The 18,439-nt window shown below is 36.9% G+C and overlaps 1 protein-coding gene and 1 long non-coding RNA gene across 2 annotated transcripts in view; both read left to right on the top strand.

Annotated features, from left to right (window-relative positions):
• The window catches only part of LOC127878768 (ubinuclein-2-like), a gene marked incomplete at its 3' end in the record, with an annotated part of 17,097 nt that extends 11,746 nt beyond the window's left edge, over positions 1–5,351 (top strand). The window contains exons 9-14 of the mRNA XM_052425295.1: positions 630–799; positions 1,109–1,178; positions 2,199–2,354; positions 2,825–3,016; positions 3,442–4,810; positions 5,322–5,351. Of these exons, the coding sequence (XP_052281255.1) occupies positions 630–799; positions 1,109–1,178; positions 2,199–2,354; positions 2,825–3,016; positions 3,442–4,810; positions 5,322–5,351 (1,987 nt within the window). The remainder of the gene's footprint in view (positions 1–629; positions 800–1,108; positions 1,179–2,198; positions 2,355–2,824; positions 3,017–3,441; positions 4,811–5,321) is intronic.
• On the top strand, positions 5,352–18,439 carry LOC127877078 (uncharacterized). Its single transcript, XR_008048242.1, has 3 exons — positions 5,352–5,493; positions 8,697–8,741; positions 18,156–18,439. It is a non-coding gene; the product is annotated as an uncharacterized LOC127877078 (long non-coding RNA).

Here is an 18,439-nt window from a genome sequence, read left to right as displayed (position 1 = left end):
AACCCTTCACAAATTAAAGCATCCTGCAGTTTTAGGAACAACACACATCACATGTGGGCATGTAATTAAGTCTTGGCTTGAAAGTCACTGATGATCATCATTGCGTAATATGAAATGTCAAATGAATTAACTGTGGACGATTCATGCGTTCTTAAGTCGTAAAATGGTATTAAACTTTTGCCTTTTATGAAAGGATTAGTAGGCAAAATAATGGGAACAGTTAATTGGCACATTTTACACTGTGTTTGGTTTACTGAGGTTAATTTGAAGACTGAATCTAACAAATTTACTACTTGCTGGTATCCAGAATTCAGAGGGTCTGGTATACAGAGAGATTTCACTAATTTAATTTGTATATGAAAAAAATCTAACAGGAGCATCGGTTTGTTTTTTAGAAGATTTCAGTTTCTAGCTATAGTACATTATAACACACCCTTCACAGATAAATGTGACCCAGATGCGCATATTTTTGTTACAAGTTATCGCTTTTGTAAGGTATCTATTCGCATTTATTACCATTACTACAATAAACTAATTCTTTTGTGACAAGACCCTGCTATTGTTATTTTAACTTTATTCTTATGTACTTATGAACTTTTAATGTAATGTAAGATCCTTTAAATCTTCAGAGTGGAGTTACTCTCGAAGCAGATATCAGTTGGAAGTCGTTCCACTATATTTGCTCATCTGGCTGCACATCTGCCCTGTAGCAAGGATACTCTTCTGAAGAGGGCCAAAATGTTGCGTGCTAAGGAGCTAGAAGATAAAATAAAAGAACCACTTGAAAAATTGAAGCAAGGTTAGCTGTATTTCATGTAAAAATATGTTTTCATTGAGATAAGTGGTGTTCTTGAAGCTCATGGATATATTTAGTCATGTAGTTTGTGCACAATTTTGTATTTAAATATAACAAAAAAATCTGTAAAGTTTATTAAAGAAGAATATTAGATTATATTCAACAATATTGATTTGGACAAAAATTTACAGGCCCTTTTAAGTGGAACAATACCTGTCCTGGAAATTGTATATATATTATTCTGATTCATCAATAATAGAGTTATAGTCAATCTAGTTGTTACTGATATTTCTAATTTGGTTCTTTATTTAGCTGTAACCAGAGTTATGCCAGCCATCAAAGATAAATATGAAGAGGAGTGCAAAAGGGCTGCTCTTGAAAAGTATGTCGTTCCTACAGACCATAAGAGTTTTTTGTTTTGAACAAGTGTGTTTTCATGGATATACTAGCAGACATTGGCACAAAATACAGAATTTAGGGGAAATAATATTTATGATCCATTGTCTTTGATGCCAAAAGGCAAATCATAATTGTCCTGTCTATATGTCAATCTGTATGAGGTTTGCCCTGTCTATATGTTTGTCCATCTGTATGAAGTTTGTCCTGTCTGTATGTTTGTCCATCTGTATGAAGTTTGTCCTGTCTATATGTCAATCTGTATGAGGTTTGCCCTGTCTATATGTTTGTCCATCTGTATGAAGTTTGTCCTGTCTATATGTTTGTCCATCTGTATGAAGTTTGTCCTGTCTGTATGTTTGTCCATCTGTATGAAGTTTGTCCTGTCTATATGTTTGTCCATCTGTATGATGTTTGTCCTGTCTATATGTTTGTCCATCTGTATGAAGTTTGTCCTGTCTATATGTTTGTCCATATGTATGAAGTTTGCCCTGTTCATATTTCTGTCCATTTGTATGAGGTTTGTCCGGTCTATATGTTTGTCCATCTGTATGAAGTTTGCCCTGTCTATATGTTTGTCCATTTGTATGAGGTTTGTCCTGTCTATATGTTTGTCCATCTGTATGAAGTTTGCCCTGTCCATATGTCTGTAAATCTGTATGAGGTTTGCACTGTCCTTATCTCTGTCCATCTGTATGAGGTTTGCTCTGTCTGTATAGGTCTGTCACTGTCCAACTGTAAAAGCCAATGAATATGCATAAACTGAAATTGTTGTTAATTGGTTGATAGACAATAGTTAATTAAAAAATGTATGTACTGGTATTTAACAGAGCTTTAAAACTGAGCACCTTTAATAAAACAAAATTGCTGAATTTGAAATTATAAGTTTGGCTGCAGTAGTGTTCACAATATTGTATATTTAAAAGAGCTTCAAACTGCCTTAATAATTTGCTGGAAATGTAAGTTAACCAGAAACAGTTATTCTGAACCTGGCATTTTTCCTCAGGCAAGAGGAAGGGCCCAAGGAGGGGGAGTCTAAAAAGGATGAGGTAGGGGAGGAGGAGGGGTCAGAGGAGGATGATGAGAAGACCGGCCAATCAGACGTGGCCAAGAAGAGGCAGACGGGACCACGCAAGAAATTCCCATGGGACAATGATACAAGGTTTGTTATTGTTAGCCATGCAGTGTCGAAGTCATTTAGGGTGGTCAAATAATTAAAAAAAGTGATTGAACATGTAGAGAATACTATGAGAGTGTTGAAAGGAGATAAGTTTTTTGAGAGAGGCTCGGAAAATTATAGAGTAACATGAACATCAAGAAAATGACATGTTCAGACTGCAGATGTATGCTCTATCCTGCAGTATTTTCTTTACCATTTTCTATGCAACTTTACTGCACATGGAAAAAAATATGTGAACAGTTAAGACAACTTTTCATACATCTATCATATATTGGGACTTATAATAAGTGTGACCAGAGTTTCTCATATGTGTTCTTTCAGTACTTCTTGAACACAGTACATATTTGTTTTCTAAAAAACGAGTGGTCCTGCACAAGGTTTTGGGGCCCATGGCTTCTTTGCTCCTGCTGATAAACATTCCTGCATGTTGAAGATGTATTGCTTGTTCACAGGAACGCGCTGTGTGATGTTGTTCGCGTGAAAATGCACACATATCTGATGGCGCGTACAAAGGCCCAGTCGGCTGAGGAGTTTTGTAAGGGGTTCCTCGAGCAGGAAGTGCGGCCCTTATGGCCAAAGGGCTGGATGCAGACTCGTGTCTTGTACCGTGAGAGCAAGACTGCACACCATACATACACAAATCCGTAAGAGTCATGATTCACTATTTTCAAGCAAAATGGTGTTACATGTATATAAATTTATGATAAAAATAAAGCACTGTGGTAATGAATGATTAAGAAATTTGATAGGTGAAAATCTGTTACTTATGCTATCAAAATGCATTAACTATTGTTGCGACTTTTGTAGGTCTGCAAAATCAGAACGTAAGCTGTTAGTTCATAAACTTAAAAAAATACAGTTATAATAGACCCATGCAAGGACCTAACATTTTGAGAGTAATGAGGAAGAATTATAACTATTTAGGTGTTTTTAAGTGCATTACAGACTTGATTACTTTCTTGATGTAAACAGCATGGGAATCTACGGTGATCTATCAATACTGCCATTTACATTTTTGTTCATGTTCGGTAACCAAGACTGCTGTTATTATGGGTTACTATCTTTCCAGTCAAAAGCCAAAGAAGACACTTGTGCTGAACAAGGTTGGAACAAGTTCGCCACTGAACACATCTGGTGCAAGTACTCCGGGTGCAAATACTTCCATGACTGAAAAGAGCGGGTCAGCAAAAACTGGTGGTGTTGTCATGTCAAAGGTCAACCCCTCTCCCGGGAACGTGATTAAGGTTTCAAACATACCGACTAATGGCAAACCTGTAATGACCAGTGCTAAGTCTGCTGGGATAGCGACCGTCAGTCGGCCTACCATGCCATCGCCAAACACCCCTGCTCTTCCTGCTAAGAAAGCAGTACCAACACTGTTGGACTATGTGCAGAGCAATCCTTCCCCTAATTTGTCATTTATGTCGTCTGCTTTAAGCAATAATAAGGGAAATCTACTAGCCAGTTCTATGGATATTTTAAGTTACGCGACCTCGAAACCCTCAACAGTGAGTGCTGACCTGCAATCAGGTTCGCATAAAACGTGGGACCACAAGGCCTCGGATATTCTTAGGTCTTCCATGGTGAGTGAACAGGCTAGCAAGATCTCCCCTCCTTCTGTTAAAAGGCAGAACTCAACCCCGATCTCATCCGCTCAAAGTATGAACACTTTTCTTGCTCAGTATGCAAACTTTGCTACTTCGCCTATAGCATTAATGCAGTCAGGGAATTACAGTGCTGAAAGTGCTATGAACTTGTCCACAAAGGCTGATCAGCAGTTGATGCAGAAACATTTGGAAAGTGAGCGACAAAAACAGAAACTTGTTGAACAACAGAAAATAGCCGAGAAACAAAGGCAGTTAGAGCAGCAAAAGATACAACAACAAAATCAGCATCTGCAGCAGCAGCAGCAACAACAGGCAGCAAAACATATCATAACCATTTCAAGGGCATCATTAGATCAGACGTCACAACCGAAACCTCCGAGTCAGAGTCCAATGAGTCTGGCAATGTCCAAGTCCATATCGTCCAATCAGAATCAGGTGACGGGTAAAATGACACCGAAACAGCTCGCCAGTCAGTTTGCCGGTCAGTCGTTATCAAAGTACTCGGAAGCATTCATTCGGCAAGAGTTAAGTGATGGGAGTTATGTAAGAGCCATACCCAAGAAAGCTGGCACCTCGCCAGGTAATGGCCAGGGGAATATTCAGTCGACCAGCGACAGTCTCAGGAAAATATCGCCCCAGGCGGTGGCTTCTCAGGAAGTGCATGCAGGGAATATTAAAAGTCAGGGTTTACATTTACAAAATCAGGATCACAGTTTGCCTGCCTCAAAAGCAACCAATGGGGCAACAGCCACCAGTCTGTTGCAAAGTTTGTTTGGGCACAGTCAAGGACAGGCATTTCCGACCACGCAGTCACAACGGTCCCCCTCTCGGGTAATTTATAAATGTAAAAAGTAGTTTCTTAAATGTGAAAAGATATATAAAATATGCTAGACAAATTAGATGCTAGATTAAACAATATTTACTGGTAAACCTGTTAAATTAACTTTGAGAATATTGAGAAAAAAACATGGATACAATTTTTAAAATTGGCAGAGAAGTATGTTTAATGATTTTGTTTGTTTTATTGTAGCAATACAAATTTAAATTTGACATTTAAATGCTGTATGCCTGACTTTCGTACAATGTGGCTATTGACTCTGCAATAATTGCATTTATATTTGTTTTGTTTACACATGGAGAAGTATCCATGAGTTTCAGTGATATTGTTGTACTATATAAAGTCTGGCTATCAACTATTTTAAGTTTTTAACATTTCTAATCAATCATTCAACCTATTGATTGTTTGAACATTTCTTAGCAGCTTTATATTTCTAATCAATCATTAAGCATATTGCTTGTTTAATCATTATAATCATTTAACCTGTCTATTGGTTGTTTGTAGCCAAGTTTGAGCCCCCAGGGTCCAACTGTGCCAACTGTGCCATTGACTGTGTCTCACAGTGGCAGTCCCAATGGTCAGTGGTTTGGTCAGCAGCCAGGGGGCGGGGCTAGGCAGCCGACCATCAACTACCAGGGCATGACACTGACCAGTGAACAGATTGCTTCACTACAAGGTGAGTTGTGGGAGTAAACTGACCTCTCCATTTTATATCAGGTAAAATGAAAGTAAAAGTTTTGGAAATACCATGCCATAACTGTAAAACCGCCTGTAGGAGATACCATGATGTTTTTGTAAAACTGGGTGTAGAATATACCATGCTATTACTTTTAAACTGGGTTTAGAATATACCATGTGTAGGAAATACCATGCCATAACTATTAAACCGGGTGTATGAAATACCATCTAAAAGTGTAAAACTGGGTGTATGAAATACCCTGCCATTACTGTAAAAATGGGTGTAGGAAATACCCTGCCATAACCGCAAAACTGGTGGTATGAAATGCCATGCCATTTCTGTAAAACAGGGTATAGGAAATACCCTGCCATAACTGCAAAACCGGGTGTATGAAATGCCATGCCATTTCTGTAAAACGGTGTATGAAATACCCTGCGATAACTGTAGAACCAGGTGTATTAAATACCCTGCCATAACTGTAAAACCGGGTGTATGTAATACCCTGCCATAACTGTAAAACCGGGTGTACGTAATACCCTGCCATAACTGTTAAACCGGGTGTAGAAAATACCCTGCCATAACCACAAAACCTGGTGTATCAAATGCCATGCCATTTCTGTAAAACAGGGTGTATGAAATACCCTGCCATAACTGTAAAACAGGGTGTATGAAATACCCTACCATTATTGTAAAACTGGGTGTATGAAATACCCTGCCATTATTGTAAAACTGTGTGCGCAATACCGGGTGTATGCAATACTATGCCATTTCTGTAAAACAGGGTGTAGGAAATACCATATCATAACTGTAAAACAGGATGTAAAATATACCATGCTGTAAAACTGGGTGTAGAATAAACCAAGCCATTGCTGTAAAATTTTTCGGGGGGCATATAGTTGCCAGTTTGAAGTTCCGTACTTCCTTACTTCCTTCCTTCCTTCCGTCACACTTTTGTTAACCAGGTTTTCCGAAGGAAAAAACTGGTTATTAGATTGGCGAATGCGGGCGGGCTGGCTGGCTGGCGGGCTGGCTGGCTGGCGGAATAAGCTTGTCCGGGCCATAACTATGTCGTTCATTGTCAGATTTTAAAATCATTTGGCACATTTGTTCACCATCATTGGACGGTGTGTCGCGCGAAATAATTACGTCGATATCTCCAAGGTCAAGGTCACACTTTGAGTTCAAAGGTCAAAAATGGCCATAAATGAGCTTGTCCGAGCCATAACTATGTCGTTCATCGTCAGATTTTAAAATCATTTGGCACATTTGTTCACCATCATTGGACGGTGTGTCGCGCGAAATAATTACGTCGATATCTCCAAGGTCAAGGTCACACTTTGAGTTCAAAGGTCAAAAATGGCCATAAATGAGCTTGTCCTGGCCATAACTATGTCATTCATTGTGTGATTTTAAAATCATTTGGCACATCTGTTCACCATCATGGGACGGTGTGTCCCACGAAAGAATCACGTCAATATCTCCAATGTCAAGGTCGCCACGACTAAAAATAGATTTAAAAAAAAAAAAAAACTTACAAAGGGGGTTAATTTTTTTTGGTCATTTCAAAAGTTCAGTTTGAGTTTTCTCCCTTTATCAGATTTTTTTTTTCACAATGAAAACCTGGTTTTGTGACAATTTTGTCCCTTGTTACAGTTTCTAATAGCGCCTTCAATATTTTACCTATCTCTGACATATTTGGCACGTAGGTACCTTGCATGGACCTTTACCTTTTCATGGGGTTTGAGGTCACTGGGGTCAAGGTCACCGAGGCTAATAATATACTTTAATGTCACAATTTTGTTACAGTTTCTCATAGCACCTTTAATATTTTTTCGATCTCTTACATATTTGGCATGTAGGTACCTTTCATGGACCTCTACCTTTTGATGAGGTTTGAGGTCACTGGGGTCAAGGTCACCGAGGCTAATAATAGATTTTTCAGTCACAATTTTGTTACAGTTTCTCATAGCGCCTTCAATATTTTACCGATCTCTTACATATTTGGCATGTAGGTACCTTGCATGTACCTCTACCTTTTGATGAGGTTTGAGGTCACTGGGGTCAAGGTCAAGGTCACCAAGGTTAATAATAGATTTCTTTAGGTGGTTATTAACACATAGATTGACAAAGCGCATCATAGGGGAGCATCCATCAGTTTCACTGATATTCTTGTTCAACTTAGACATGTAAAAGAATCATTATTAATTTACACTATTAGCAGAATACTTCTCATAAACAACAAGGTTTCCAGGTGTTATATTTTGTATATAAGATTGTATGTTAATCCTCTGATCAAAATCTCAAATTATATCCCTTAGGCCATGCTCTTATGTATATATATCTATATTAAGTTAATATTTTTTATATGGCTCATTAAAACCACCAGGCCTAGAGGTTAAATATTGGAAATGTCACAACATTTTGCTCCCCCCCCCCTCTTGTGTAACATGATTTATATAGACTTAAATATCAAAGTAACCCTCAGAAATAGCAGTAGTAGTATTTGGTTTATAACAATGTGTTCTGGTCTTCTACAAGTCAGGGGGGGGGGGGTTCCAGCCATGTTGGGAAAAGGAGTCTGGTCAAATTGGGATTTATCAACAAATATTGACACAACAGGTCTTTCCTTTGCCATTTTGGATAAAAATCATATAAATTATGGTTATATATTTTGTAGGTTGTTTAAAAAATAAAATTGAGATAAAGGGTCTAATAATCATAAGTCATGACACTTTTTAAAAAAAAAAAAAAAAAATATTTGAAATTGGGATTTTTTTTATAATTTTGGTTTGGGGTAGGGTCCGTTTGCTTTGGGATCCCTTTTACAGCCTTTTTTACATAGCAGAAAACCCCCCTGAAAGTGTTTTATAAACACGTGTTAGCATCAACTTACACCATATTGCAAGATGTAGTGACAACAAACTTAAGTAAACATTCTAGTTAACTTTGTAAACAATTTATTATAAGGTATGTTTTGCCATTTGGTTTGGAGTGTTAAAGTTGTATAGTCATTGTTATATGGTATCAACTTGTATTTCTCTTTCTTCTTACATATTTGGATGTATTTGACCTTTAGCTATGAATAAATTTTGTTTATTACATGGTGCATCGAGGCACATATAGACATAAACTAAACACTAACCAATATTTTTAATTTGGCACAGGTTTCAACTTTTTAACTTTGTGCATTTATTTTTAAGCCCAGCAAAGACTAGCTCAAACTGCCACCATGTTCAAAACAGCAGGTAAGAATCACAAAGCTGGAATTAAGTATACCCAACAAATATGTTGAGCTGTGCTTTAAAATGAATCCTAATATTATCTTCAAATATAGTGTACACCTGTTCTTCTGTCAGTTTTAGCATATGTGACGTAGTTTACAGTGCAACCAATTTATGCTATTGCATGTTAATGAGGGTTTCAACGAATAAGAAAATCCTGGTTTTGATATTGGGACATGGCGGCCATGCGGCATAAAACAGTACACCTCTGGTCAATAACTTTAGTTTTCATGGAGTGATCTTTATAAAACTGTTTGATATAGAAAGCTTGCATGGAGACCTAGTTTTGGATTTTATTTAGGTCAGTTTGGGTCAAGGTCAATGTTAATAAAAAAGAAAAACAATTTCTGCTCACTGAAATTGTGTATGTAGGAAGTTTACATGAAGACCCAAAATTCATGCTGCATTGAATTGTGACAAGTGGGGTCAAGGCCATGGTCACTGTTTCTAAAAATAATTGTGTAGGATGGTAGCTGACATGCAGACCTTGCTTAAGGTTGCACTCGGGGACCAGTTGGATAAAGGTGAAGGTCACTGTTAGTTAAAATAGAAAAACTGCTGTCTGTGCAATAAATTGTGTTTGGATGAAGGTATTGCACACACATTTTGTGTGTCTGTAGCTTACATGACAACCTAGCTTTGGATTGCACAATTAATTGAAACAATATATTTAATTTCGTTTCATGGTGTTGCTATATTTCTTATCTATTATTGTCATAGCCAGCTTGTCGTGTCGTCCGCCGTCCGCGTCGTGCTGAAACCTTAACATTTTGTTAAGGTTTTGAACATTGGCTCTAAAATCAAATTGCTTCCACCTACAACTTTGAAACTTCATATGTAGATACACCTTGATGAGTTCTACACACCACACCCATTTTTGGGTCACTAGGTCAAAAGTCAAGGTCACTGTGACCTTAAAAAAAAAAAAAAACATTCTGACAAGTTTTCATTTATTCAAAACTGCACCCATAGCCGAACGTGGCACCTGTTATGCGGTGCTCTTGTTATATATAGAAGTCTATTCGGCGGGGAAAAAAAGTACTGGAAAGTAATAATTATTTAGTCAGTGTTTTGTCATTTGAATGTGTTCAGGTATTAAGATAAATGGATGAAGAAATCTGTAGGAAGCAAATATTTATTGAAATGTTTGTAAATAATATATATACAAGTTAATTTATTAAAATAACAAAATTAATATGTTAATCTTAATTAAACTTCTACATAAATTTGTATAAAAATTCTTATTGAGGTACTTTGGCACTGGACAAGTTCAAGTAATGTAAACATTCCAAAATGGTGTATAATGTTTTATACGAACTAAACTAATCGTCAAGAGAGATTGATAGACACCTGTACACATTCCAGGGGTACGTTCACAGATGTCTTCTGACCCCCATCTCTATAAAAATATGCCTCACTTTGGTTACCATGGTTACCAAGGTAAATGGAGCATGTCAGCAGGGAATATAACCCTGCCCCACCCCCCAACCCCCTGCATGACTTGTGGTTTTGTGGATCTACATTTATATCTCTTTTGGTTGATGTATGAAGAACAAGGAAGTTATCAAACATTCGTGTGGTGTAGATTATATAACTAGGTTTAATATTTATTAGTTCAAAGCTAGACAAATCAAAGAAAAATGTATTGCTGTAGCTCTTTGTAGATGTCATTGTCTTTGATAGTAATTTACTGGTTAAGTTTTTTTAAGCCATTGGATGGGAGACTTATTGTTTACACACTGTCAGTCTTTACACTTTTTAGCTCAACCAGTTTTTGTCTGATTGTTACAAAATATGTTTAAATGCATTAAACATGCATTAAATGAAGGTTTAAGTGTTCTCAATACTGGTATGGGAAACTAGGATAGATCAACTTGTATTACCAGTACAGTTATTTCATTGGAAGAACTTGAACAGTATTGAAATTACTATTGAGATCAGAGAAGTTCTCTTTTGATTAATGACTATGCTGGAGTCAGTGCCAAAAGGATATTGAGCTCCCAGCAGCCATAACCTGTAGTCTTGTTTGTATTTAATTTATTAAAATACATAGAAAATAAAAACAATCAATTACGATTTCCACATGTAGTAGTGTATTCTTACTTTAAACTTTAATTAAATCCTTTAATTATGTTTATGAAGAACTTGTTTACTTCTGGTCTTCTTAAAACCTTGGTTTTAGAAAAACTTGCATGTACATGGTTTTGATATATATATATATGTAGTACTGAGAGGAAATTTCTGCTAAGATTATATGGGAGAGGAGAGATTTTTATGCCCCCCTTCGAAGAAGAGGGGGTATATTGCTTTGCTCATGTTGGTCTGTCGGTCGGTCCGTCCACCAGGTGGTTGTCAGACGATAACTCAAGAACGCTTGGGCCTGGGATCATGAAACTTCATAGGTACATTGACCATGACTCGCAGATGACCCCTATTGATTTTGAGGTCACTAGGTCAAAGGTCAAGGTCACGGTGACCAGAAATAGTAAAATGGTTTTTGAATGATAACTCAAGAACGCATACACCTAGGATCATGAAACTTCATGGGTAGATTGATCATGACTTGCAGATGACCCCCATTGATTTTGAGGTCACTAGGTCAAAGGTCAAGGTCACGGTGACCTGAAATAGTAAAACGGTTTCCGGATGATAACTCAAGAACGCATACACCTATGATCATGAAACTTCATGGGTAGATTGATCATGACTCGCAGATGACCCCTATTGATTTTGAGGTCACTAGGTCAAAGGTAAAGGTCATGGTGACCCGAAATAGTAAAATGATTTTCGGATGATAACTCAAGAACGCATACGCCTAGGATCATGAAACTTCATAGGTAGATTGATCATGACTTGCAGATTACCCCTATTGATTTTGAGGTCACAAGGTCAAAGGTCAAGGTCACGGTGACCCGAAATAGTAAAATGATTTTTGGATGATAACTCAAGAACGCTTTTGCCTAGGATCATGACACTTCATAGGTACATTGATCGTGACCGGCAGATGACCCCTATTGATTTTCAGGTCACTAGGTCAAAGGTCAAGGTCACAGTGACAAAAATCGTATTCACACAATGGCTGCCACTACAACGGACAGCCCATATGGGGGGCATGCATGTTTTACAAACAGCCCTTGTTTATTAATTGTTCATGCTAGTGACATATTCTGGTGTTTAATATCTTTCTTATTATTCAGGAAAAGCTGATATTTAAAAGTAATTGTGATGGATAGCGGTTAATATTGTTTTCAGTAACTGACACTGGTACATTTAAGAGTTTAAAGTTTGTAAATTATCATGGATCCTGGTTTACATAAAAAGTTTATATTTAGCTTTAACGCACATGTATTGTTTTGAAGTGTGACGATATTTGCTCCATTTTTACCTCACTTGAGCACAATGTGCTAGTGGTGAGCTTTTGTGATGTTTTTCTGTTGTTCGTACTCGTAGTGTGTTGTCTGTCGTCAACATTTGCATTGTAAACACTCATAGAGGCCACATGTATTGTCCAATGTTCATGAACCTTTTTCACATTTGTCTGAATGATTTCTTGACTGGGTTTTAAACTCTGTCATATGAGAACTAAAATTAGGTCACAAAGTCAAATTAAAGAAAAAGCTTGTTCACACTGTAGAAGTAATTTTCTGTCCAATCTACATGAACCTTGATTAGAATTTAGTTTTTAAAGGTATCTCAGTGGAGTTCAAAACAAGGTCACCAAAGGGAGGTGTTGATTGCTGTATTGAAACCTTGCTTTACACCTTTGAAGTCTTATTTGATCCAATCATTCAATTTTTTCCAAACATTTGTTCCAATGATATCTCTTACGAGTTGGAAAAAGGTTCCGCTCCATTGAAAAACATGGCCTCCATGGGCTGGGAGGTTTTCCTTATGTGGCTAAAGTGAATACTTGTGAACCTTATTTTTGGGCCAATTCTCATGAAACTAGCCCAGAACAGTTGTTCTAAAGATATTTATGCCCCCCTTCGAAGAAGAGGGGGTATATTGTTTTGCACATGTCGGTCGGTCTGTCGGTCCGTCGGTCAGTCAGTCCACCAGATGGTTTCCAGATGATAACTCAAGAACGCTTAGGCCTAGGATCATGAAACTTTATAGGTACATTGATCATGACTGGCAGATGACCCCTATTGATTTTCAGGTCACTAGGTCAAAGGTCAAGGTCACAGTGACTCGAAACAGTAAAATGGTTTCCGGATGATTACTCAAGAATGCTTACGCCTAGGATGATGAAACTTAATAGGAATATTGATCATGACTGGCTGATGACCCCTATTGATTTTCAGGTCACTAGCTCAAAGGTCAAGGTCACAGTGACTCAAAATAGTAAAATGGTTTCCGGATGATAACTCAAGAATGCTTACGCCTAGTTTGATGTAGTTCTAATGATATTTTGATGTAGTTAGACAACTGCCTATGAAAAACATGGCTGCCAGTACGTGAGGACAATTTTGATTATATGGCAATATCGAATCTTTGTGAACAATCAAGAAGTCACATTCTGGCAATTTCAACAATAAAAATTCATGAAACACGCTGAGAACATTTGATTTTTAGCTCATCTATTTTTTGAAAAAAAAAAAGAGCTATTGTCATCACCTTGGTGTCGGCGTCTGGTTAAGTTTTGTGTTTAGGTCCACTTTTCTCATAAAGTATCAAAGCTATTGCATTCAAACTTGGTAAACTTACTTACTATCATGAGGGGACTGGGCAGGCAAAGTTAGGTAACTCTGGCATGCATTTTGACAGAATTGTGTGCCATTTTTATACTTAGAAAATTGAAAATTTGGTTAATTTTTGTGTTTAGGTCCACTTTTCTCATAAAGCATCAAAGCTATTGCATTCAAACTTGGTAAACTTACTTACTATCATTAGGGGACTGGGCAGGCAAAGTTAGATAACTCTGGCGTGCATCTTGACAGAATTATGTGCCCTTTTTATACTTTGAAAATTGAAAATTTGGTTAAGTTTTGTGTTTAGGTCCACTTTATTCCTAAAGTATCAAAGCTATTGATCTCATACTTGCAACACTTACTTACTATCATAAGGGGACTGTGCAGGCAAAGTTATGTAACTCTAACTGGCATTTTGACAGAATTATGGCCCCTTTATACTTAGAAAATTGAAAATTTCGTTTGTTTTGTGTTTTGGGCCGCTTTACTCCTTAAGTATCATAGCTATTGCTTGCAGACTTGGAACACTCACAAACTATCATAAGCGTACTGTATGGAACAAGTTGCATAAATCTGGTTGTCATTTTGACGGAATTATGGCCCTTTTTTACTTAGTAACTTTGAATATATGGTTTAAATTTTGTGTTTACATCCACTTTACTTCTATAGTATCAAGGCTATTGCTTTCAAACTTCAAATACTTTCATACTATCATGAGGGTACTGTACCTGGCAAGTTGAATTTTACCTTGACCTTTAATGACGTTGACTCAAGATCAAATAATTAAATTTTGCAAAAATTGTCATGACTTTGTTATTTATTATCAGATTTGATTGATACAAAACAACTCTTACATGACATACTACAATAGACTCAATAAACTCCACCCAAACCATCCCCCATACCCCTCCCCCCCCCCCCCCCCGAATCCCCCCCCCCAAAAAAAAACCCCAATTTTTATTTTTCATGTTTTTTTTGTTGTTGTTGAAAGATCATCTTATAAATGACCACACCCTCACACTATACCCCCCCCCACCCACCCACCCCCCCCCAATTATTTTTTTTGGAAACATGGTTAAGAAACAAAAATATTGATTATGCCCCCCTTCGAAGAAGAGGGGGTATATTGCTTTGCTCATGTCGGTCTGTCGGTATGTCGGTCTGTCGGTCGGTCTGTCGGTCTGTCCGTCCACCAGGTGGTTGTCATACGATAACTCAAGAACGCTTGGGCCTATGATCATGAAACTTCATAGGTACATTGATCATGACTCGCAGATGACCCCTATTGATTTTGAGGTCACTAGGTCGAAGGTCAAGGTCACGGTGACTCGAAATAGTAAAGTGGTTTTTTTAATGATAATTCAAGAATGCATACGCGGCCTACAGGGCTTACTCTGAACAATATTACAGAAGCAACTGGTCTGTAATCCTAAATCTATAATTATCAGTCCAATGAAACATCATCCTTTTAGTAAAATACAGTGGATCAGTAAAAATATTATCAGAATATGAGATTTTTTGTATATATTGTATATTAAATATTGTGTTAATGTTTAATTTTGTTGATTAATATAAATATAAGCAAGACAGGGGAGGTAATACACTACAGGGGAAACAAATGCAATAAGTTTAAATTTATTGTTACAGATTTGCCTCCCTTGTAATATATTTAAATTTTACCAAATGTAAGGCTAACTGCATTTTTGTAATGTACTACTACTACTACTACTACTACTACTACTACTACTACTACTACTACTACTACTGGTACTACTGCTGCTGCTGCTGCTGCTGCTGCTACTACTACTACTACTACTACTTCTTCTACTACTACTACTACTACTACTACTACTACTACTACTACTACTACTACTACTACTACTACTACTTCTACTGCTACTACTACTACTACTACTACTACTACTACTACTACTACTACTACTACTACTACTACTACTACTACTACTACTACAAAAATGTAATGTAATACTACTACTACTACTACTACTACTACTACTACTACTACTACTACTACTACTACTACTGGTACTACTGCTGCTGCTGCTGCTGCTGCTGCTACTACTACTACTACTACTTCTTCTTCTACTACTACTACTACTACTACTACTACTACTACTACTACTACTACTACTACTACTTCTACTGCTACTACTACTACTACTACTACTAGTACTACTACTACTACTACTACTCTACTACTACTACTACTACTACTACTACTACTTCTACTACTACTACTACTACTACTACTACTACTACTACTTCTACTACTACTTATACTACTGCTGTACAACTACTACTACTACTAGTACTACTACTTCTACTACTGCTCTACTACTACTACTACTAGTACTACTTCTACTGCTACTACTACTACTACTACTACTACTACTACTACAACTACTACTACTACTACTAGTACTACAACTACTACTACTACTACTACTACTACTACTACTACTACTACTACTTCTACTACTACTACTACTACTACTACTACTACTACTACTACTACTACTACTACTACTACTACTACTACTACTATTTCTTCTGCTACCACCACCACAACCTACTACTACTACTACTCTATTACTACTACTACTACTACTACTACTACTACTACTACTACTACTACTACTACTACTACTACTACTACTACTACTACTACTCTACTACTTAACTACTACCACCACCACCACCGCCACCACCACCATTCACAGTGACAAAAAACGTATTCACACAATGGCTGCTACTACAATTTATAGCCCATATAGGGGGGCATGCATGTTTTACAAACAGCCCTTGTTTTTATTATTTTATTTTTGAAAGACCGTCCAACTATCCCACCCAAGAACCCCCCTTTCCCCCAAAAAATAAATTATTTTTATTTTGTTTTTGCATTTTTATTTCTTATTTTTGAAAGATAATTTAATAATTGACCACACCCCCACACTATACACCCCTCTCCACCCCACCCCTCCATCTTTTTTGATTGAAGTATTGAGATAGTTCCCTTCACCTTTAAAAAGAAAAATAGATGAGCGGTCTGCACCCGCAAGGCGGTGCTCTTGTTTTATCTGGGCCGACACTGGAAAGAAATAATTGCTTTCATATAAAGAAGCATAACTTTTAAGAAAAAATACTTTGTACTGACTGAATGCAATTAATACATATTATGACATTCATTGTCTTATTGCAGCCATCATAATGTTAATTCTACCTGTGAAATATGGAGTAACATTAACTTGTGAAATATGGAGTACTGATAACATTACCTTTTTTGGTAGATTTTAGTTCTTCCTAAAGAAAAGATGAATTTGATGATGGTAGTCGTTGATGAAAAGGAATAAACATCTGAATGCACTACATTAACTTTGGGGAGAAACAACTTCATATAAAAAAGTGTTTGACGGCCAATTATGAATGCATGATTTGTCAGGAATAAATATAATCTCTCCTACTGTCCCTTGTGGATGGCATTTCAGCCACATGCTAAGCAACAAAATCAATACATAACTCTTAAGCAAACATTGAAACCCTTTGAACACTCAAGCAGTTACATTTCCCCCCAATCTTCATGAAATCTTCAGAACATTTTTTCAACGTAGCTGTTTAACCCAGCTTTTCACCTGAAATGACCTTTATCAACAGCCTATTAAATGTTTTGGAAATTTCCCAGCAGTGGACCTGAATGAATCCATTAGAATATTTAATTAGCTAATTTAAGAGAAATCCACTGGAACAATGACCACATCACTGCGTCTGTGTACAGCGTATAGGATGTAAGACTGTCCACTGGAACAATGACCACATCACTGTGTCTGTGTACAGCGTATAGGATGTAAGACTGTTCCGTATAGGAACTTATGGACAATGTGTTGCATACGACACAAAGACACACATTTGTGCCCAGATACAATGCCACGTTAAAATACATATTTAAGAATTTCAGGATAAGTAATCTTAGAAGATACTTCTTGTTTAATATAAGTTCAAAAATGGTTTTGGTCCATTGAAACACATGGCTACCAGGGGGTTGGGCAGTTTTTGTTACATGTCTTCAGTGAAAGCATGTAAAAAAACTAATAAAGTCACACATTTTGCCCAATCCACATGATGAGAATATTACTTTTGTTGTAATGACATTTCAACCCATATTATAAATGGTTGTTGCTTTCAGATCTCAGGTGATCAGGGTAGTGCCGTTAGTTGTGTTTTTAGTTGACGCTGTGTTTTAGTTTGGTATTGTGAGCTATATTGGAACATATGTGTAGCAATAGTAAGGCATGTTATATTGTACCTTATTTAGAAGTATTGGTGTCACATGAAAATTAAGTAGCTTGTCTTTACCTCTACAAACACATGTTCAAGAAATTACCAAATACGTATTATGTGTACTTTCAAGGAGTGATTCTGACTGTGCACAAAATGTTATGTATGGATTTTATTCAGGAACAGTTGATCGTTTTATTTACACATGCTCACTGTTGTAAGGCTAGCATTTTCATAAATGTTTGCAGCAATATTGTTGATAAACAATGTAGTTGCATGTTATAGTATCAAGCTTTATTATAAGCCAGATGGATTATCTACTTGTTTACAATATATTTGCATTTTATTATTAAGGATAATTAAAAAAAAAGTTCTTTATTGTATTTTATTTCAGAAGGTCCAAAGTGAAGAATGAAAAAAAAAGACATTGTTGGACTCCATGGTTAAGAGCGTCAGAAGAAAGAAACTATGTCTGAGAATAGTCACACATTGGCCAGTGCTTGCAGAGGCATGTTATATTGAATGCCAACTGGGAATTGCAGGGCAAAATCGGACCAAGACTCTGTACTCTTTCCTTGCGACATTAGATAGGCATGGCTGCATATGTGTCTTTCACAATCATATATTTGAAATACATTTGAAATAATTAAATAGAAAATAAGTGCATATTTTTAATTA

Source organism: Dreissena polymorpha, chromosome 4, assembly GCF_020536995.1.
Source record: "Dreissena polymorpha isolate Duluth1 chromosome 4, UMN_Dpol_1.0, whole genome shotgun sequence".
NCBI classification, from domain to species: Eukaryota; Metazoa; Mollusca; class Bivalvia; order Myida; family Dreissenidae; genus Dreissena; species Dreissena polymorpha.
This window is presented reverse-complemented; position numbering and strand designations above follow the sequence as displayed.